Genomic DNA, 21,995 nt, shown 5'->3' with positions numbered 1-21,995 from the left:
AGTTCTGAGGCTGGAAGTCTGAGATCAAGGTATTAGCAGTGTTGGTTTCTTCTGAAGCCCTGTCTCCTTGGCTGGTAGATGGCAGGGCTCTTCATGTATCTTCACATGGTCTTCCTGTCATATGTTTCTGTGTCCTAATCTCCTCTTCTTATAAGGACACCAGTCATATTGGATTGACATCGTTTTACCTTAATTACCTCTATAAAGGCCCTAGTTTCAAATGCAGTCATATTATAAGGTATAGAAGGTTAGAGCTCCAACATATGAATTTGGTGGGGACATGAGGAACTCATAACACTGTCATTATTTGTTTTGATGCACAAATTGCCTAAAATTTGTCATATTTCCCTATATGGGTCATGGGGTACACAGCTATGGACATTACCATATGTTTAGAGGTCTCTCCCTCCCTCCCTTCATTCCCATCTTCCCTTCTCCTCCCCCCCCATCCCTTCTCTTTTCTCTCTCTCCATCTTCCTCTCCCTCTTCTTTCTGCAGTGCAAGCCTGATGAAGCCTTGACCATCCAGCAGTCGGTTCATAAATCCCTTAGAAGGAAGAGGAGACTGGGTATCTTTGAGGAAGTACACTTCATAACATTACAAGTATGTACTGTGATTCCTCTCCTTGCCTTCTATCTGGGGTTACTGTGCCCCAAGGAAAGAAAAGTACTTTGAAAGTGGCTAACAATTTGGCTGGATTCCAAGTCAAGAACTGGGAAGGACCAAGATTTCAGGATTAGTGCCAGGAAGTTTAAGGGATAAGAATGTGGATGGACCTTTCAGAATAGGCCTAGATTTGGGAAATATTTATTTCTTATGTAAATGTTTTCAAAAGGCCTTGAATAAGTCAGGTTGGGCTGCCATAAAAAATACCATGAACTTGGTGCCTTAATCGATAGATGCATATTTCTCACATTTCTGGATCTGGAAGTCCAAGATCAAGGTGCTGGCCAATATGGTTTCTGGTGAGAGCTTACTTTCTAGCTTATGGATGAGAGCCTTCTCACTGTGTCTTCACATGGGGGGTTGGGGAGAGGAGGAGATCTTCCTTTTCTTATAAAGCCAGAGTCTTATCAGATTAGGATCCCACCCTTATGAACTCATTTAACCTTAATTACCTCCTAAAGACCCTATTTCAAGATTAAGTCACAGTGGGGGTTAGGGCTGCAACATAGGACTTTGGGGCAGGGGCACAAGTCAGCTCATAGCAGGCTCCCACTTCAGATGATTCTCCCTCTCTTTCTTTTTTTAGGTTAAAGTCACGTTTAATTTTATTTAGCTCATGAAAATTTTCAAAACTCCATTGTTACAAAAAAGGGATGCAGTAACTCACAGCTTAAACATAAATATTTGACTTGAAATTCTCTGAATCTTAATGCTTTCATGCTAAACCAGGACTTACTGACCTCAGATGAGTTCCCCCTTTTCCCCATCAGTTATATTTTATGAGTTTACTTGGGTATCTTACTTTTCCTCAGAGACAATTTGTTAGTCAAGCCGTGGTCTCTTCCATTTCTTTCAGAGGAAGCATTTTATAATCAGGTGAACAATAATAATCAGGTGCCCCATGGATGTTATGAGATCTTTCTCATGAGCCACCCCAAAGCTTGCTCTGTGGGCTCAGGTATAAAACGACAGGGATAGAAGGCATGTATGGGCTCAAACCACTTAACATGGTTTACCTGGCTAAATGCCTAATTTGTCAGCAACAGCAAGAGTGACCAACTTTAGGCCTCTGAAATGGTATCCTTCCTTTGAAGATCTTCCTTGTGGAAGACTTACTGGACCTCTTTGGGGACCATAGAGAAACTTTACTGTAATAGACACTGGATTAAATTTGCTTTTCCTGTCCATCATGCCTCTGCCAACACCATCAATTAGAGAATGGTATTATCAAGACATTACACATCCATCAAGACATTACACATCCATCAAGACATTACATTCAGTATCATATCTTATCAAAGAACTAACTTTACTATGAGACAAGCAAGGTAATAGGTTAATTCCTATGTGATTTACCAGTCTTTCCATATAACTCATCATCTAGAAGAAGCCAAACGTATAGAATGATAGGGTGGCACTCACTTACGGCACAGCCAAGATAAAGCACCTTTAAAAGCTGGGATGCTGTCCTGAGGCTTACAGAGTGTGCTCTGAACCAGTGGCTAATAAATGGTGCTGCTTCCCCCATGACCACTATACAGATCCGGGTCTTGCTGTCCAGGCTTTCTGTTCATTTAGTGAACTACAAAATAAATTTCTTTTCTGCTTAACTGAGCTAACCTGTTTCTGCATATAAGTATCTAGACTAAGATACAATGCTTACTGTCCCTCCCCTCTTCTAGACCACACTCCTTCTTAGCAATTATCTGTCCTGTCTTATTCCTTTAGTCCAGTCTTGATACTACCAAATCATAACTGATACTGTGATTTTACAGGCTGATGTGTTATATCTTGAAGGCATAGTTCATAAATCTTTTTACCTCCACGGACTTCTTTTGTCACTTTTCTTTGACATACCTATGTTATGATGATGTCACAAAATTGCATTTATTATCTATTTCTCCATTAAGTAATCAGGGACATTTTCTGATCGGCATGACATACAGTGTTACAGAATTAAATTCTAGTTAAAAGGGAAAAAAAAGCCATGCATTACAGCTTTATTAAGAATAAAAGCATATGTTAGACTTTTCAAATTATTAAAAATAAAGTATAAAATGTCATACTTTTGTGGACCCTTAGAAACACAGGAATCTTATTTAACACTAAAATTTCAAAAACTGACTCTAAGAAGTATAAAACTACTCTACTTTCCAAAAGTGTCACTCCTCCACAGTAAAATAGTGAATAAAGTGCTCTGGGTTCTTCGTATCCGAGAGTATAAAAAATATATTTATTTCGAGGAATGGAAAAATGATTTTTAACAAAATAGGTGTTTCTCCGGCCTATCTTTAATCCAGTGCAGTCTGGAGCATTCCCAGTCCGAACAGAAAGGGATATAGGAGAAATATTTCAGATTCTTCAGAAAGGGTGGAGAGGAATAGATGGCATTCATTCCCTCTTGTCCTCTATGGGTTCGGAATCTGTGTATCGGTGTATGTGTGTTTAGCTAGTTGAAAGGCCACCAACATTCACTGAGTTTACAGGGTCTTTTCACTTGGATTCATGATCCCTCCCTCTCCCCACTGTATTTCTGAGCGTGTTTAACGTCCAGGGTGACTTAAGAATATGAAGGCTGAGTTAGACAAATAGAATTCCAAATTACTAATGGGTTGTTTCCTAATCTGGACATTGAATAAGTAATAGTTGATGATAAGGAATATGATAGACTTAATTGCTTAACAATAAGGGGATGGGCCAGTGTACTGAACCAATGAATATCAGATGATCTTGTTAGTATTTGCTCTACCAGGGAATGCAGCCTGTCACTTTTCATTCTCACAGCAAGTAAAACCCAGAAGCACAGTAAATGCAGGTGCCTGCAGAATTCTCAGAAATTTGGAGCAGTGATTTTGGTGAAGGAAAACCAGAGAGCCTTGTGTTAATTCTGTCCTGTCACATTTGCCTGTTGGTATTCTTTCTAAATCACTCTGAAATGCTATAGACGTGCATCCAGAAAAAATAAAATGTCTGAATGGCAAAGTCCTTTCTTGAAACATATACATTCCTTGACTTTTGGTATGAAGACTTTCAAATTCACAAAAAGTTGAATAGTATGATGAATACCTGTATACCCCCCACTTTTTTTATTATTCTTTTAAATATCCTTTTTTTTTTCTGTAGTTTTACTTATTTATTTATTTACTGGCCATGCTGCTTGGCACGCGGGATCTTAGTTTCCTGTCCTGGGAACCCATGCCCCTTGCAGTGGAAGCTTAGTCTTAACCACTGGAAGCCAGGGAAGTCCCAACCCCACACTCCGCACCCCCCCCAACTTTAAATTCAGCCGTTGTTAACATGTTGCTGCATTTGCTCTACTTGTTTATGTACATTTATTTTAGGATTTTATTTACATTTATTTTAGCAATTTGAAAGTTGCAGATATTATGACACTTCATCTGTAAATACTTTAATATATATCTTTAGAATAAAGTAGCTATTTTTAATAATAGTGATAGCAATCTTCTAACTCAGAGGTCAGCAAACCATGGCCTGCAGGCCAAATCCTGATTTTGTAGTGGTATTATTTATTCATTAATTTATTCAGACATTGTTTTTCTTTAGTCTGCTATTTAGTCCAAAGTGCTTTGATAGTGGCTGAAGGATGGCTACTTTTTGATTATAAAGTCTAGAAGCTTATACTTTATTAGAGTGAGGGCATTACTGAGGGTAATGCTTGTAGCACCTAAAACAACCAAGAGAAATCTTAGTGGCTTAACAACATGAGGCTTTATTCTAGTTCACGTCATAATGATACAGGTTTAGCAACTCTTGCTTTTCTTATAGTAGTGTCTCAGGGATCTAGGCCCCCTCCATCTTGTGAAACTGCCATCTTCAACACAGGGTGTCTACAGCTGCCATAGAAGGGTAAGGAAAAGTGTGATTACACAGGTGCTTCATGGAAGAAGTGCAGTAGTTTACATCATTTTTTTTTTTAATTTCTCCTTGTGCAGTGGCCTATGCACTAAAAAGACAAGTTCTATACATCCTATGATGTCTTATATACAATGTCAGAACTGGAACTGAATAATTCAATAGACATTACAATTAAGAAAATGGAACAGATAGGAAACATAGCATTTGCCACTCCTTGGAAATTGTGAAATTCAGTTCGATAGCTATTTTAAGGGACCTCCCGCTTGGGGTCTTACTTCACTTAGTATGATAATCTCTAGGACCATCCATGTTGCTGCAAATGGCATTATTTCATTCTTTTTATAAGTCAGCCATATGTCAGTTGAACACATGGTTTCTTTGGCCATGCAGTAGAGCTGTTAAACTTCTGACCAATGTGCTTCAGTGACCACTCATTATAAAAGTGTAAGGCATCATTAGTTTGTGTCTCTAAGCATTCATGCCTCAAAACCAACAAGGCTATTTCGTTCTTCTCTACTTCTCAAATTTTAGTATTTATAAGAATCATGGAGGCTGCTTATTAAACTCAGATTCCCAGGCCTCACACCCAAAGATTTCTTCCACAGACCTGGGTGGGGCCCAGGAGTCAGAATTCAAGGTGATTCTAAATCAGGGGCTCTGGGAGACATATTTTGAAAAATACTGCTTTAAGATATGATTGATAATAGATACAACCACTTTTTTTAATTAAAAGGAGCTCTTTACATAACAATGAATGCTATAAAATAATTCAATGTAAAATAATTCAAGCAGTAGTGAAACATATAAAGTAAAAGTAAATGTTCTCTCCTCACCACCTACTCTTATCTCTCATCCAAAGATAAGTTTTGGTGATTGGTTTTCCAGACTTGAATTTTCTGTGCATATACGAACATATATTGGTTAAGAATGATGAACATTTGATGTTGTTTCTATTTTTGTTTTGCTATTAAAAATTAATGCTGAAATAAATATCTTTATTCTCCTGTCTTTGGGCAGGTGTGACTGTTTCTGTAGGAGAGATTCCTAAAGGCTGACACACGATGACAGCTTACCTTTTGCTTTGATTTTACCTTTTCTTGCGTGTGTGTGGTGGTGATAGACTTTCTGTGCCTGATATTTTGAACGATTCGTCCCTGGATATTTGTATCAAGGTCCAACGTTCACAACAAAAAGATTTTAATTAGACCTGTTTATCACTGTGAAAATTCGGCTTCCAAGTTCACATGAACACGGCCACAAACGAGGTGAGTTTAGAGCCAGAGGGGGGCGCCACCGTTCTCCGACAACTTGAGCGAGGGCAGGGGAATGCACGGAGCTGCTTCAGCACCGGCGGAACCGACAGCTGAGGGTAGACCCGGGAGCTGAGGCACACCCCGGTCCTCCCCGAGTCTCCTCAAGAGCCCCGGCTTGGGGTAGAGATGCGCTCTGCGGCATTAAGACCGAGGTGCAGCCGCCGCCACCTCTTCTCACCGCCCCTCCCGCCTCACTCTCAGTCGGCTTCTCCAACTCCCGTCCTGTTCCACTTTCCTCATTTCCTCAGCCCGCAGCTCAGTGCAGAACACTGCAACGCAAGGTTTAAGGCCCGCAGCCTGCAGGAAGCAAGCACCCAGCTGCCAAGCCAATTATAAGTACCTGTAGCAACCCGCAGCGACCCTCCTCTTCTTGCCCCGCCCCTTCCGCTTGCTATTTGCTTCCGCTTCCAGTCGCGGCTTCCGAGCCCCGCCTTGGCGAGCTTGGCATTGTGGGAGCTCCTTCTTTTCTCGCTCCACGGCCATCTTGGCGGCTGCTTTTGGTGAGTAGGCTCCTCCGGGCCAAGGTTTAGGTAGCGCGGGGAGTCTAGGGAGTTGCCGTTTGGAGCTTCGGATCCTAAACTTCTTGTCCTGTACTCTGTGTTCTAGGTTGGGGGCGTCCCGCACCTAAGGCAGGAAGATGGTGGCCGCAAAGAAGACGGTGAGTGCAGCAGGCCAGGGCCGGAAGCCTGTTCACGTGGAGAGATGAGTCTCGGCCGGGGCGGGCAGATTTGAGCACACTGGGCGGACAGCGTGCCCGCTGGCTTGGTGGGGTTCCAGAATGAACCCGAAGGACCCTCTCAGGGATTTGGGATCCTCTATTTCGGAGGTTTACTAAGGGGTTCAGCTTCCAGGAAGCTGGATCTAGTTTTGACGGGTTACAAACAAGGCCTTCAGGTCCGTGTTACATGTTTGCTTTGTAGAAAAAGTCGCTGGAGTCAATCAACTCTAGGCTCCAACTGGTTATGAAAAGTGGAAAGTACGTGCTGGGGTACAAGCAGACTCTGAAAATGATCAGACACGGCAAAGCGAAACTGGTCATCCTTGCCAACAACTGCCCAGCCTTGAGGTAATTGAAAGAACCTGAGTATGTCTGTCTCTCACTGTAAATTCGTCGTGAGCTAATATCCAGGAATGTGAACTTGCAATGTGGGTAGCGTGAACTGGGTATCACGTACAATTTTGTATTGCAAAGGGACGCTTGCAGAATAGTCGAACGGTTGCTGTTGTGATTGGCTCTTGATTTTTCTCCCCTTCATCATACTCTCTCCTCGTATGAGGTTCTCTTTGGGGGAAATGTGTGGCAGAAGGGGTAAAAACCCAGAGAATGTCAAAGCTTGAAGACAGCTCAGAAACATAATTTGTTTTTCCACCTGTCTTGCCTTTTTTGGTCATTGTTTTAATTTTGAGATGCTTTAAAAGAACTTCATTTTATGAACTTGTAGTGTAAAAAAGCCGAGATCAGAAAAGTACAGGCTGGCCTGTGGAGCTGCAGGCTCCCAATTCACCCAGTTTTTGCTTGACTAACTGTTTTGAAATTGAACTTAGTGGATACTGTAAATAAGTTAAAGAACCTTGGACTGTGCAGAATATAAGCCATGTTTTCAGTCCCCTGCCCTTGTTGATTTTCTGTGGTTATGCATAACCTCACAGCATTTCATATAGTGTCTGTATGTAATTGGCAAAGCCTGGAGAGCTTTCTTGTTCCATTCCATGCCATGCCAAACCTCTCATGCTTATCTTTTATAGCAGTGCTTTTCAAACCTGAATATGCACACAGTCACAAGTGATCTGGTTTAAATGCAAGTTCTGATTTAAGGGGTCTGGATCAGGCCTGAGATGATACGTTTTTAACAAGCACCTTGTGGCACTACTTGTCTGTGGACCCACACTTTGAGTAGTGGCAACAGTGTATTAGGACTCTCTTCAAATTTGTAAAACCATGAATATCTACCTACTCCGAGAACACAAAACTGTTAACTCTGAGGAAATACAAGCATGTGGCATACTTGGTCTTATTATATCCACTTTACTGCATTTCGTGGATACTGTGGGGTTTTTTTTGTTTTTAAACGAATTGAAGGTTTGTGGCAATCCTACATCAAGTCTGTAGGTGCCATTTTTTCAACAGCATTTGCTTACTTCATGTCTGTCACATTTTGGTAATTCTCGAGATATTTAAGATTTTTTCTTTATTAGTTGTTATGGTGATCTGTGATGTTTGATGTTACTCCTGTGACTCCCAGAAGGTTCAGATGATGGCTAACTTTTTTTTTTGCAATAAAGTATTTTTTAATGTATGTACGTTGGGTTTTTTTAGACATAATGCTGTTGCACACTTAATAGGCTACAGTATAGGGTAAACGCAACTTTTATGTGTACTGGGAAACGAAAAAATTCCTGTGACTAGCTTTATTGCAGTATTTGATTTATCGCACTCGTCTGGAATGAATCTGTGGTATCTGAGGTATACCTGTAGTATCACTCTCCATCTAGGATTCAGAGCACCAAAGGGTGATAGAAATGGCTTAGAGGTTGTTATGGGAATTATTTAATGTAAAGTGTCTGGCAGATAGTAAATTATGGTTTTATTTTGTACCCTACTCTTCTTTTCCATGAGCACAGGTATTTAGTTACTGGTTGTCCCATCTCTTCTAAGGGATCCAAGGAAGGATGGTTTGTGTTGAATAATGGATATGATAATGTTTTTAAAAGTAATAACTGGTTTAGTGTTTGAAAGCCTTACCAACATTAGAACTAATGAGAGAAATAATTTAATCTGTGTCACTTGGTGTGGTATTTATTTACCTTTTTTTGGTTCCCAAAGGAAATCTGAAATAGAGTATTACGCCATGTTGGCCAAAACTGGCGTCCATCACTACAGTGGCAATAATATTGAATTGGGCACAGCATGTGGAAAATACTACAGAGTATGCACACTGGCTATCATTGATCCAGGTATGCTTTTTAAATCATAAAGTAACTTTTTAAGATATAATACAAGTATTTATTGCTATACAAATGTCTTTGGTTCCTAAGTTCAGATGTTGAGAATTTGGGTATATGAAGGGGTATCCTGTAGTTTTATTTTAGAGAATTGATAATGAATGTCAGTACATAATTACCTTTTTATGAATGAAATTCTTTTTACTTTGAGGTCATGAGTTTCATTTCATGCAGCACCTAAGAAATGATGACTCAGGGCCTTGGTAAAAGGTGAAATTATAAAGGGAGGGGATAATGAGGTGAAACAGTACAAGAAAGGAATCTTTACTGGCTGTCTGAGAACAGATGAATAAAATTAGGTTGAGAAAAAGAAGGGCCTACAAATACACATGTCATTTTGAACTTATGAATTTTTAATTAATTTATGAAATACTGCGAATATTCTCGCTGTTCTGATTTTGTAATAATCAGGGCAGGCTAAACATTCGCTATATTAAGACCACGCATGTGTCCCTAGACCTAGTTCTTTTCCTAGGTCTGGTTTTATAAATGCTGGTGATAAACCAAGTCTGATTTATATGATGCATCTTATGTGGAAAATGTCTGTGGCTCTAGGTATCCGATCAACCTTGAGAAATGGTAGCACAGCTAGTGTAGTAACTTTTGAAGATAACCATTGCTAATTTGATGATTACCAGTTGCCATTAAATGGATTGTAAAATTATTGTGTTTTATTTTCTAGGTGATTCTGATATCATTAGAAGCATGCCAGAACAGACTGGTGAAAAGTAAATCATGCACAATTTTTCTTTAATAAAACTGGCCAGAGCTTGCTTTAAAAATAATGTATTCATTTCAGTTTTTTTTGTTTGCTTCAGTATACCTTCCTGAAGCTAGGATTAGAGAGGATGGGGCAGCTAGATATATTGGCAAGACTTCCCAGACATTGCAGTTTCTCTTTCCCTGTTTTTGTAAAGGAAGTTCCTTTCCTGTACTAGATTTTTAAGAGACTTAATCTTCATAATTTCAGTCTCAGGATGTTGTCATCATTTTGTGTTTGAGTATGTCAGAGGCAGCGAGGTTCAATACCCAGAACCTAACTAGAATTGCAGTTTACAGTCCAGCTTAAATCTACCAAATCTGAGTAGCAAAGAGGATTAAGTGAAATATGTTCCTTCCACCACAAAATTTTCACAGGCTGAGGAAAGTTCTGTTGAACTTTAATGAAGCAAGGTCTTACCTAAGGATGTGCAGTGAGTGGTTAGGATAGAAAGAATGTACTTGGACAACTTCAGAATATTCCTAGATCTTCAGTAGTGTTAATCCCACAGTTTTGCAAAGTGTGTTTTATATAATTGTACTCCTAAAAGATATATTGTGAAGTAGGTTTGGTGTTCAGATTTTGGGGAAACTGCACACTACATCTCCCAAGTATGTCCTGTGTAACCCTTTTCCCACCTCTAATAGCATCCTTTGGAACATTCAAAGGAATTAACTTGGGGAAAAATGTTGTCTTAGATTTACAGAGCTGGATATTGCTGGTCGGGTATACACTGCACAATTTTTGTTGGGTTCTAAGGTTCCAGAAGTGTCAGAAATGTCTTTGGATTTTAGAATCAATCAACTTGTGTAGGTAGTTTTTGATGGTAGAGGAGTGAGCCATAGGAGATGGGGATGCCTGCAGTATACTATCTGGGAAGTATTTACTGAACTTGGAGTCAGAAGGCTATTTAATAGTTATGTAATAGTCATGGGTAGGTCAAATTGCCAGTTTCACAGGTGAGGGAATTGGTTTCTTTCAAGCTAAATGTTGCATGATTTTAGTTTATATCTGAAGTCAGTCTAAGGTTGTGGATATAATTTGGAGAGTCTAGCTGTTATTAACTAGAGTTTTCTTAGCAGTTGTTTATGTACTCAAGTTTTCTCAGCGAGCATTACTGACATTTTTGTTGTGGAGGATTGTGGATACTGCTTGATATTTCTCATTCTTGGTTTTCCTTCCATGTTGTTGTAACAACACTCCCAAGTGTCATTCCACATTTTCACAGCATTCCTTGGTTAAGAGCCACAGTTACAAAATTTTTATGTTTGATAAGAATTGCTTGGTTAGACTACTGTTGCTTTCTAATGCTAGTAATCTGTTTCTGTGATTGTTCAAAATGTTTGTCTTTTGGTTAAGGAAGTTTGTGTGATTATTTTCCACTTGGTCAGTTTCTTCTTTCACATTGACCTTTCATGCTATTTGGGTAAATTTTTTTTTTTTAATATTTATTATTTACTTAGGCTGTGTTGGATCTTCATTGCGGCACGCGGGATCTTTTGTTTCAGGTGTGCAGGCTTCTCGCTGGTTGTGGCTCATGGGCTCTAGAGTGCATGGACTCGGTAGTTGCAGCATGCAGGCTCTCTAGTTGTGGCTTGTGGGCTCAGTAGTTGCAGCACCTGGGCTCTCTAGTCGTGGTGTGCGGGCTTTAGAGTGCACAGGCTTGGTTGCCCAGGGGCGTGTGGGATCTTAGTTCCCTGACCAGGGATTGAACCTACATCCCCTGCATTGGAAGACAGATTCTTAACCACTGGACCACCAGGGAAGTCCCTATTTGGGTTATTTTTGGATTGTTTTCCCCTCCAGGTTGACTAATTCCAGTTGATTTTTTAAGGGCTGGGTGGTACCTGAAGAATACAGTATCGTGGCTGCCAGTGTACCGTTTTTAGTTTTTATTTTTTGTTTTTTTGGTAAAGGTTCTGTTGCATGACTTCGGCTGCAGGCATTTTGGAATTATGGCTTTTAGAAAAATAATTTGTGATTTCTAGGTAGTGTTAATATGCTGTAAGATCATTTGGCTTTTAGCTTTCCTTTATGTGTGCTTTTTTGCACTCATCATTGTTTCAGCAAAAAAGTTTAAAGTTCAGAGGAAAGGAGTTTAGAACTAGTAGATGGGAAACATAACTCACTCATTCTGGCCTAGGGTAACTGATGAAGTACCATTAAAGTGCTGCCAGAATTGGAGGAAATAAGGTCTGAGGTGGCTTTTTTTTTTTTTAAGCTCTTTATTGGAATATAATTGCTTTACACTGCTGTGCCAGTTCTTGCTGTACACCAAAGTGAATCAGCTGTATTTATACATATATCCCCATATCCCCACCCTCCCTATCCCATCCCAGCCCTCTGAGTCATCACCCATCATCGAGTTGATCTCCCCATGTTACGCAGCAGCTCCCCACTATCTATCTGTTTTACATTTGGTAGTGTATATATGTCAGTGCTACTCTCACTATTGTCCCAACTTCCCCATTGCTGCCCTGCCCCCGCAATGTCCTCAAGTCCATTCTCTGTATCTTTATTCTTGCCCTGTCATCTTGCCCTGGGTTCATGAGTACCATTGTTTTAGATCCCATATATATGAGTTAGCATACAGTATTTGTTTTTCTGGCTTACTTCACTCTACGACAGTCTCTAGGTCCATCCACCTCACTACAAATAACTCAATTTCATTCCTTTTTATGGCTGAGTAATATTCCATTGTATATATGTGCCACATCTTTATCCATTCATCTGTGGATAGGCATTTATGTTGCTTCCATGTCCTGGCTGGGCTTTCTTCTAGTTGTGGAGAGTGGGGGCTATCTTCATTGTGGTGCATGGGCTCCTAATTGCAGTGGCTTCTCTTGTTATGGAGCACAGGCTCTAGGTGCACAGGCTTCAGTAGTTGCAGCACATGGGCTCAATAGTTGTGGCTCACGGGCTCTAGAGCACAGGCTCAACAGTTGTGCCACACAGGCTTAGTTGCTCCGTGGCATGTGATCTTCCCAGACCAGGGATCGAAGCTGTGTCCCCTGCATTGGCAGGCAGATTCTTAACCACTGCACCACGTAGGAAGTCCCTAAGGTGGCATTTTAAAATATACTTTTCTGATTATAGTGAAAGTACAGTAGGTCTCATACATACAAGTGAGTTCTGTTCGAGAGCGAGAGCGTGTTCATAAGTCCAATTTGTAAGTCTAACAAAGTTAGCCTAGGTACTCAACTAACACAATTGGCTGTGTAGTACTGTACTGTAATAGGTTTATAATATTTTTCACAAATAATAAAAAACAAAAGACATTTTCATCTCACAGTACAGTACCTTGAAAAGTACAGTAGTACAGTACAACAGCTGGCACACAGGGACACGTTCACATCTTTGAAAGTTCGCAACTTGAAGGTTTGTATGTAGGGAACTTACTGTAATATGTTTGGCTGGGAAGCTCTAATATGCAGGGATTGCAGGAAATTGCAGAAAAAGTCCAGCCAGCTGGACTTAATCCATACCTAATGCTGAACCACCTGTTTTTAGGCCTAGAGATAGGAAAGTCCCAAAGAAGAGATGGGATATTGTATAGTATGTTAATTTGCATTTGATATGGTATGGAGGCAGGAGCAAAAGGTATACAGAGAAGAAACCAGACTTCGGGCTGGTAGCAAATGCAGTTAGTTGTGCCTTCTAGAAGATGATCAGCTAGTTCATAGAAAACAGTTCTCTTTGATTTCTTGGAGCTCTTACTTCCAACTACCCCTTAGACTTGCACTCCCTCTGCTTTCAGTGGCATCTGGTTTCTTTCCCTCTTCTTGTTGATAGTAGGTCTTGAACATCTTGTACACTTACCATTTATTATATTTACTGCCTCCTACCTGTTTGCTTCAAAAGATAATTTAGGAGTGGGAATCTGCCAAAGTACTTCCCTCAGGTGAGGTAAGCAAAGAATACATTCAGCTAACACTTAAAATATCATCCTTGTGTCCAATACTGTAGGCTACTGAAGAGTAAAAACAATAGCTAATGTAACATGTAAGTGCTGTACATGTTAACCTGGTGGTCCCCAACCCTTTTGGTATCAGAGACAAGTTTCATGGGAGACAGTTTCTCCACAGACCAGTGGGGGTGGGGGGAATGGTTCAGGTGGTAATGTGAATGATGGGGAACAGCAGTTGAAGCTTTTGCCTGATCGCCTGCCACTCACCTCTTGCTGTGGGGCCCAGTTCCTAACGGTGGGTCGCAGACCCGGAGGTTGGGGACCCCCGTGTTAACCCATTCAATCCTTACAACAATCCAATGAGACAGAACTTTTATTTTTTTTATTGAACTGTAGTTGATTTACAATATTGTGTTAATTCCTGCTGTACAGCAAAGTGATTCAGTTAAACATACATCTTTTTTTATATTTTCCATTATAGTTTATCACAGAGTATTGAATATAGTTCCCTGTGTTATATAGTAGCACCTTGTTTATCCATCCGATATATAATAGTTTGCATCTGCTAACCCCAACCTCTCATTCCATCCCTCCCCCACCTCACCCCACCCTCCCTTTGCAACCACAAGGCTGTTCCCAGTGAGTCTGTTTCTGTTTCATAGATAAGTTCATTTGTGTCATATTTTAGGTTCCACATATAAGTGATATCATATGGTATTTGTCTTTTTCTTTCTGGCTTTGCTTAGTGATAATCTCTAGGTCCATCCATGTTGCTGCAAATAGCACCTTTTTTTTTTATGGCTGAGTAGTATTCCATTGTATATATGTACTACATCTTTATCCATTCATTTGTCAATGAACATTTAGGTTGTTTCCGTGGCTTGGCTATTGTGAATAGTGCTGCTGTGAACATTGGGGTGCATGTATATTTTTGAATTACAGTTTTGTCTGGATATATGCCCAGAAGTAGGATTGCTGGATCATATGGCAACTAGTTTTTGAGGGACTGTTCTCCATATTGGCTACAGCAATTTACATTCCCACCAACAATGTAGGAGGGTTCCCTTTTCTTCACACCCTCTCCAGCATTTATTTGTAGACGTCTTAAACAAATAAATAAATAATTCATTGCCTGCATTGGGTCTTCAATGCTGCGCACAGGCTTTCTCTAGCTGTGGTGAGCAGAGGCGACTCTTGGTTTTGGTGCACAGGCTTCTCATTGTAGTGGCTTCTCTTGTGGAGCACAGGCTCTAGGCACTCGAGCTTCAGTAGTTGTGGCATGTGGGCTCTGTAGTTGTGGCTCACGGACTCTAGAGCACAGGCTCAGTAGTTGTGGTGCACAGGCTTAGTTGCTCCACAGCATGTGGACCAGGGCTCAAACCCTTGTACCCTGCAGTGGCTGGCAGATTCTTAACTACTGTGCCAGCAGAGAAGTCCTTATTTGTAGACTTTTTAATGGTGGTCATTCTGACCATTGTGAGGTTGTACCTCATTGTATTTTTGATTTGCGTTTCTCTAATAAATAGCCATGTTGACCATCTCTTCATGTGCCTGTTGGCCATCTGTATGTCTTTGGAGAAATGTCTGTTTAGATCTTCTGCCCATTTTTCTGTTGGGTTTTTGTTGTTGTTGTTGAGTTGGATGAGCTGTTTGTACATTTTGGAAATTAAACCCTTGTCATTCACAGTGTTTGCAAATATTTTACAGCATGTAAGTTGACTTTTCATTTTGTTTCTGGTTTCCTTTGCTGTACAGAAGCTTCTGAGTGTGAGGTCCCATTTGTTTATGTATTTTCGCTTCTATTTCTGTTGTCTTCAGAGACTAACCTAAGAAAACATTGCTATGATTTGTCAGAGAATGTTTTACCTATATTCTCATTTAGGAGTTTTATGGTGTCATGTCTTATATTTAAGTTTTTAAGACATTTTGAGTTAATTTTGTGTATGGTGTGTGGGTGTTCTAACTTCATTGATTTATAGGTGGCTGTCTGACATTCCCAGCACCACTTGCTGAAGAGACCGTCTTTTCCCCATTGTATATTCTTGCCTCCTTTGTCAAATATTAATTGACCGTAGGTGTATGGGTTTATTTCTGGGCTCTCTGTTCTGTTCCATTGATCCATGTGTCTGTTTTTGTTTTTGTTTTTGTTTGCCAGTACCATACTGTTTTGATTACTGTAGCTTTGTATTATTGTCTGAAGTCTGGGAGTGTTATGCCTCTTGCTTTGTTCTTTTTCCTCAGGATTGCTTTGTCAATTCTGGGTCTTTTGTGGTTCCATATAAATTTTAGGATTACTTGTTCTAGTTCTGTGAAAAATGTCGTGGGTAATTTGATAGGGATCACATTAAATCTGAAGATTGCTTTGGGTAGTCTGGCCATTTTAACAGTATTGATTCTTCATATTCAAGAACATGGGATAATTTTCCATTTCTTTGAATCATCTTCAGTTTCCTTTTTTAATGTTTTACAGTTCTCAGCATATAAGTCTTTCACCTCTTTGGTGAGGTTTATTCCTAAGTATTTTATTTTTTTGGATGTGATTTTAAAAGGGATTTTCTTTTCTTTCTTTCTTTTTTTTTACTTTCCCTTCCTGATATGTCATTGTTAGTGTAAGGAAATGCAACCAATTTCTGTATGTTAATCTTGTATCCTGCTACTTTGCTAAATTCATTTATCAGTTCTAGTAGTTTTTGTGTGGACTCTAGAGGGTTTTTTATACATAGAATCATGTCTTCTGCGTATAGTGACAGTTTTACCTTTTCTCTTACAATTTGAATACCTTTATTTCTTTTGTCTGATTGCTGTGGCTAGGACTTCCAATACTGTGTTGAATAGAAGTGAGAGTGGGCATCCTTACCATGTTCCAGGTTTTAGCAGGAAGGCTTTTTAGCTTGTCACTGTTGAATATTATATAGGCTATGAGTTTGTCATAAATAACTTTTATTATGTTGAGATATGTTCCCTTTATATCCACTCTGGTAAGAGTTTTTATCATGAATAGATGTTGAATTTTATCAGATGCCTTTTCTGCATCGGTCGAGATGATCATGTGGTTTTTGTCTTTTGTTGATATGGTGTATCACATTGATTGATTTGCGCATGTTGAACCATCCTTGTGACCCTGAGATGAATCCAACTTAGTTTATATGGTGTTGGATTCAGTTTGCTAATGTTTGCTCAGTGTTGTCAAATTTTGCATCTATATTCATCAAAGACATTGGCCTGTAATTTTCTTTTTTGGTAGTGTCGTCTGATTTTGGCGTCTGGGTTATAGTGGTTTCATAGAATGTCTTTAGGAGTATTCCCTCCTCTTCAGTATTTTGGAAGAAGAGTTTGAGAAAGATCAGTATAAGTTCTTTGTGTGTTTGGTGGAATTCATCTGTGAAGCCATCTGGTTGTGGACTTTTGTTGGTAGGGAGTTTTTTGTTTTTGTTTCAATTACAGATTCTATTTCATGTCTAGTGATCAGTCTGTTCAAATTATGTTTCTTCTTAATTCAGTTATGGTGGGCTATATGTTTATAGAAACTTGTCTGTTTCTTCCAGGTTGTCATATTTGTTGGCATATCATTCTTCATAGTATTCTCTTAACAGTTTTTTGTGTTTCTGTGGTATTGGTTATTATTTCTCCTTTTTCATTTCCTATTTCATTTATTTGGGTCTTCTTGCTTTTCTTGTGAGTTTGGCCAGAGGTTTGTCAGTTTTGTTTACCCTTTCAAAAAACCAGCTCTTGGTTTTATTGATTTTTTTTTTTTCTTCTATTTTTTAAAAATCTTATTTATCTCCTCTCTGATCTTTATTATTTCCTTCCTTCTGCTGTCTTTAGGTTTTGCATGGTGTTTTTCTAATTCTTTTGAGTGGCAGGTTAGGTTGTTTGAGATTTTTCTTGTTTTTTAAGGAAGGCCTGTATGGCTATGAACTTCTCTCCAAAAAATTTTTTTGCTGTGTCCCGTAAATTTTGTATGGTTGTGTTTTCATTGTCATTTATCTCCAGGTATTTTTTAATTTCCTCTTTGATTTCATCATTGACCCATTGGTTTTTTAGTAGCATGTTGTTTAGTCTCCAGGTAATCATTTTTTTCTCATTTCTTTTTCCGTGGTTGATTTCTAGTTTTGTGTCATTGTGGTCAGAAAAGATACTTGAAATGATTTCTGTACTCTTAAATTTGTTGAGGCTCATTTTGTGCCCTAGTACATGGTCAGTCCTAGAGAATGTTCCATGTGTTCTTGAAAATAATGTGTGTTCTGGCTTTTTTGGATATAATGTCCTGAAAATATCAATTGAGTCTAACTGTTCTGTTGTATCATTTAGGATCTCTGTTTTCTGTCTAGAAGATCTGTCCATTGATGTGATTGGGATGTTAAAGTCTCCTACTATTGTGTTCCTGCCAGTTTCTCCCTTGATGTCTGTTAGTATGTATTTTTAAATCACGCTTCCCATGGATTCTGTATTTCTTCTGTTTCTGTTTGTTTTTCTTTTTGTAGTTTGATGAATTCCTTTTACATTATGCTTGGGTTCTTTTTGTTTTTTGTGAATCTCTTGTATGTTTTTGATTGTGGCTACTGTTTTTCAAGTATGTTAACCTCTTCCTTTACTTGCTTTAGACTGATATTTGCATAGGCTCAAACACATTCTTTAAAAAAATCTGTTTTCTTACTCTCCTCACATTTTGTGATTTTGAGGTCTCACGTCTTCATGTTTATTCTTTTGCTGTTCACTGTGGTTATCACTGTTTTCACAAAATTAAAAAAAAATTTTTATTCTTTTACTCTGTATACTGGCTTATTTAGGTGATTTACTTTCCAGTTGTGATTTTTCTCTTTCCTGTAGTTTGCTTCTTTTCTGTTTATAGAGAAAACCTTTCAATATTTCTTTTAGGATAGGTCTTTGGCGGGGGGGGGGTTTAAGCATTTTTAAAAATATTTATTTATTTATTTATTTATTTGGGTGTGCCAGGTCTTAGTTGTGGCACATGGGATCTTCAGTGCAGCATGTGGGATCTTTAGTTGCAGCATGTGAACTCTTAGTTGCAGCATGTGGGATCTAGTTCCATGACCAAGGATAGAACCCAGGCCCTCTGCTTGAGAGCACAGAATCTTAGCCACTGGACCACCAGGGAAGCCCCTAGGATAGGTTTAGAATTGTTGTATTCTTTTAGTTTTTGCTTGTCGCAGAAATTCTTTCTCCTTTTCTAGATGATGATCTTGCTGAATAGAGTATCCTAGGTTGCATATTTTTCCCTTTCAGGACTTTGACTATATTTTGCCACTCCCTTCTGGCCTGCAAGCTTCTGTAGAAAAATCAGCAGATTGCCTTAAGGGAGTTCCCTTGTAATTCTTTGTTTTTATTTTGCTGCCTTTAGCATTCTCTTTTTATCTTTAACTTTAGTCACTTGAATTATGTCTTGGTGTAGGTCTGTTTGGGTTCATCTTGTTTGGGACCCTCTGTGCTTCCTGTACTTAGATATCTGTTCCCTTCTTTAGGTTTGGGAATTTTTCAGCCATAATTTCTTCAAATACATTTTTAATCCCCTTTTCTCTTTCTTCTTCTGGAATTCCTATTATGCATAGATTGGTATGCTTTATATTATTCCATAGGTCTCTTATTTGCTTTTTTTTTTTTTTTTTCTTCTTTTTTTCATTTGGCTTTCTGACTGCTGTTCTGATTGGGTGATTTCTATTATTCTGTCTTCCAGGTCACTTCTTCGTTCTTCTGCACTATTCAGTCTGCTCTGCATTGCCTCTAGCTTTCAACTTGGCAAATCCGTTTTCTAATTTTTCTTGGCTCCTCTTTAGAGTTTCTAATTCCTTTTTAGAGTAATCTGCATTTCTGTGGTAGCCTTTCTTAATTCCTTCAGTATTTTCATTATCTCCTTTTTGAACTTGGTGTCTGTCGGACTGAAGAGGTCTGTTTCATTGTTCATTCAGGGGAGTTCTCTTGATCTTTTAACTGGGAGTGGTTCCTCTACTTCATTTTACTTACATTTCTCTTACTCTCAGTTTAGGAGAAACAATTATCTACTGTGAACTTGGAGGGCTGTGTAGGAGCATCCCTGTGTAGCCTGCATGGATTTAATGTTTTTGGTGCGAGGGCTATGTTTAGTATGGATGCCTGCCGCCTCTTTCCTCAGTGTGTCCTGGCCTTTATCCCCTTGATGAGGGGGTGTGACTGGTGTGGTGAGCCTGTACTGGATGTTGAGTGGGGCCTCCCCTTTGCTCTGTGGTTGTCACAGCCCTGTCAGGACAGTGTCTGCTCCCTAGTTGTTGGAGCCCCCAGATCTGTTTCTGAGTTGTTTCTGAGCTGTGGTGCGAGGTAGGTGGGATTGGAGTGCTCCCACTGGGAGAAGAGCCACTGAGTATTCCTCTGCCAGAGCTGCCCACCCAGGAACACGCTCTATTATGTCACCTGTCATCCTTTTGTGCGGGCTCACAAAGTACACTGTTGTTGGCACTGCCTTTTATCCCACCTCAACCATGGGAGTGCTGGCAGTCGGCCCTGGTGTCCCTGAGACATTGTTTTCACTAGGCCACCAGCACAGATCTGCTGAAGTCAGGCCCCAGGACTGCAGCAGTCCCTCACCTGGACCCTCTGAAAGCTATGGAGGCAACCAAGACCTTGGCCCAGCCCAGCCCCCACATGCCTACACTCACAAAGCCCCCAGCTGCTAAGGCCAGACCCGTCCCAACCACAGGAGTACCTGTTTTCCACTTGGTGTTCCACAGCGCTGAGTTTACAAAGCTGGCTGTGGAGGTGTAAATCTGTGTTTCACACAGCCACAGGGAGAGGTTTCAGCCCTGCTTCCTAAGCTGCACAACCCACTGGCAATTGATCCTGGAGCCCACCAAGGCAGCAGCTGGTGCACAGAGGAAAGAGGCTGCTACAGTGGGCCCCGCCCCTCCCTTCAGGCACCACTTAACAATGGTGCTTTGACTGCATGGTAGGCCCGGGCTTCTGTGTACACCTCTGGTTGTGGCCATACCACATTCCAGCTCCTTCAGGCTGTCTCCACACAGCCAACTCCAATGCTCTCCCCAGGTCTGTTCTCTAAACCGGAGTTTCAGCCCCCAGCCCCCACCAGTACCTGTGGATGCACGTCTCAGGCTGGGGAGCACAGGCAGGTGGCACAGACCGTCTGCAGTTCTGTCTCTGTTTTGTCTGACACAAATGGTTCTTGCACTCTCCACTGAGCTTCTGAAGCTCCCTTTCCGTCTTGGCTGATTCCTCTTTCACAGCTCCTGCCCAGGGGCACAGGTCCCATCCAGCTTTTTTTTTTTTTTTTCTTTCGTGGAGAACTTTCTTGTCTTTTCAGGTGTTTGAGGTCTTCTGCTAGTGTTCAATAGGTATTCTGTGAGAATTATTCCATGTGTGGATGTATTTTTGATGTATTTGTGGGAGGAGGTGAGTCCCATGTCTTATACTGCACCGTCTTGATTAGAGCCCTGAGATAGTACTGTTTGACAGATGAGGAAATCAAATAATGAAACTGGAAAGCAAAACTTTTATACCTGAGATGTACAGAGAGCAAAACAAGGAAAATGGAGAGCTATTTTGAATTACAGACAATATTCAAGTTAAATACCTTGGATTAATATGTAAGTTTGGTGGAGGTTTTATCTCCCACAAAGGCATTTTCCTTCCCAAGTTCGAGAAAGTTGGGAACCATATGACGAAATATGTTTAATAGCTAGTGTGTATTTGTGTGCACACAGTCTAGAGCCACTAGAGGGAGCCAGGACTCAACAGAAAATAGATTTGAGCCAATCTGAAGCAATGCCTAGACTATGATTACATCTCAAAAGGTAATGACAACCCAAATCAACACTTCTAATGAAAACCTATTTTCAGGATCACTTGGAGGACTCAAATGTGAATATAAACTGAAGGTTTAATACTTTGAATCACAACTTGCATACCTGGAAAGAATCAGATGATTTCCAGATAAAATTGAGGCCTAGGAGATGTCCTTCCTACTCTACCACACTGCCCTTTGGGAGGTAATTTTGATGGGAACACTTGTCTTGAAATATTTATTAAACATAAGCTTATTCAAGGTATTTTGTTTGTAAAAGCATCATTTGACCTCTAAAATAGTAGCTTCCATAGTTAGGATGTCATTTGCAGGTGGGGGGGGCGGATCTTCATTTCTTAAAGAATCTGCCGCTTGTCATGTTTTTGTGCTCCTCTAAGTACCTTGAACTGATAGACTTGAAGTCTCCTTTGACTCTGTCGCAATTCTCACTTCCTTGTTTTCCCAGGAACAATACCACTGTTGTCCCACCTTCTGAAACATTTTTTGTACTTAAATATACATATTTATGTATCTTTGAACAACTAGCAGTGTAGTTCGATTTTCTTTTTTTAGTTTACAGAAATGGTATGCTAAACATAGTTTGCCATTGGCTTTATTTTTTTTTAATTAATGAATTTATTTATTGACTGCATTGGGTCTTCATTGCTGCGCACAGGCTTT

At 40.0% G+C, this 21,995-nt stretch overlaps 1 protein-coding gene and 1 non-coding gene across 2 annotated transcripts; both read left to right on the top strand.

Annotated features, from left to right (window-relative positions):
• Positions 1-6,283: 6,283 nt before the first annotated feature.
• On the top strand, positions 6,284-9,629 carry RPL30 (ribosomal protein L30). Its single transcript, XM_057737593.1, has 5 exons — positions 6,284-6,355; positions 6,462-6,513; positions 6,776-6,921; positions 8,680-8,810; positions 9,541-9,629. The coding sequence occupies exons 2-5, from the start codon at positions 6,493-6,495 to the stop codon at positions 9,588-9,590; spliced, it is 348 nt and encodes a 115-aa protein (XP_057593576.1). The 5' UTR covers positions 6,284-6,355; positions 6,462-6,492; the 3' UTR covers positions 9,591-9,629.
• Positions 9,231-9,362, top strand: LOC130854692 (small nucleolar RNA SNORA72). Its single transcript, XR_009054133.1, has one exon. It is a non-coding gene; the product is annotated as a small nucleolar RNA SNORA72 (small nucleolar RNA).
• Positions 9,630-21,995: the final 12,366 nt, after the last annotated feature.

The sequence above is a fragment of the Hippopotamus amphibius genome, chromosome 5, assembly GCF_030028045.1.
Source record: "Hippopotamus amphibius kiboko isolate mHipAmp2 chromosome 5, mHipAmp2.hap2, whole genome shotgun sequence".
NCBI classification, from domain to species: Eukaryota; Metazoa; Chordata; class Mammalia; order Artiodactyla; family Hippopotamidae; genus Hippopotamus; species Hippopotamus amphibius.
Note: the sequence above shows the minus strand (reverse complement) of the source record. Positions and strands in the feature narration are given on the sequence as shown.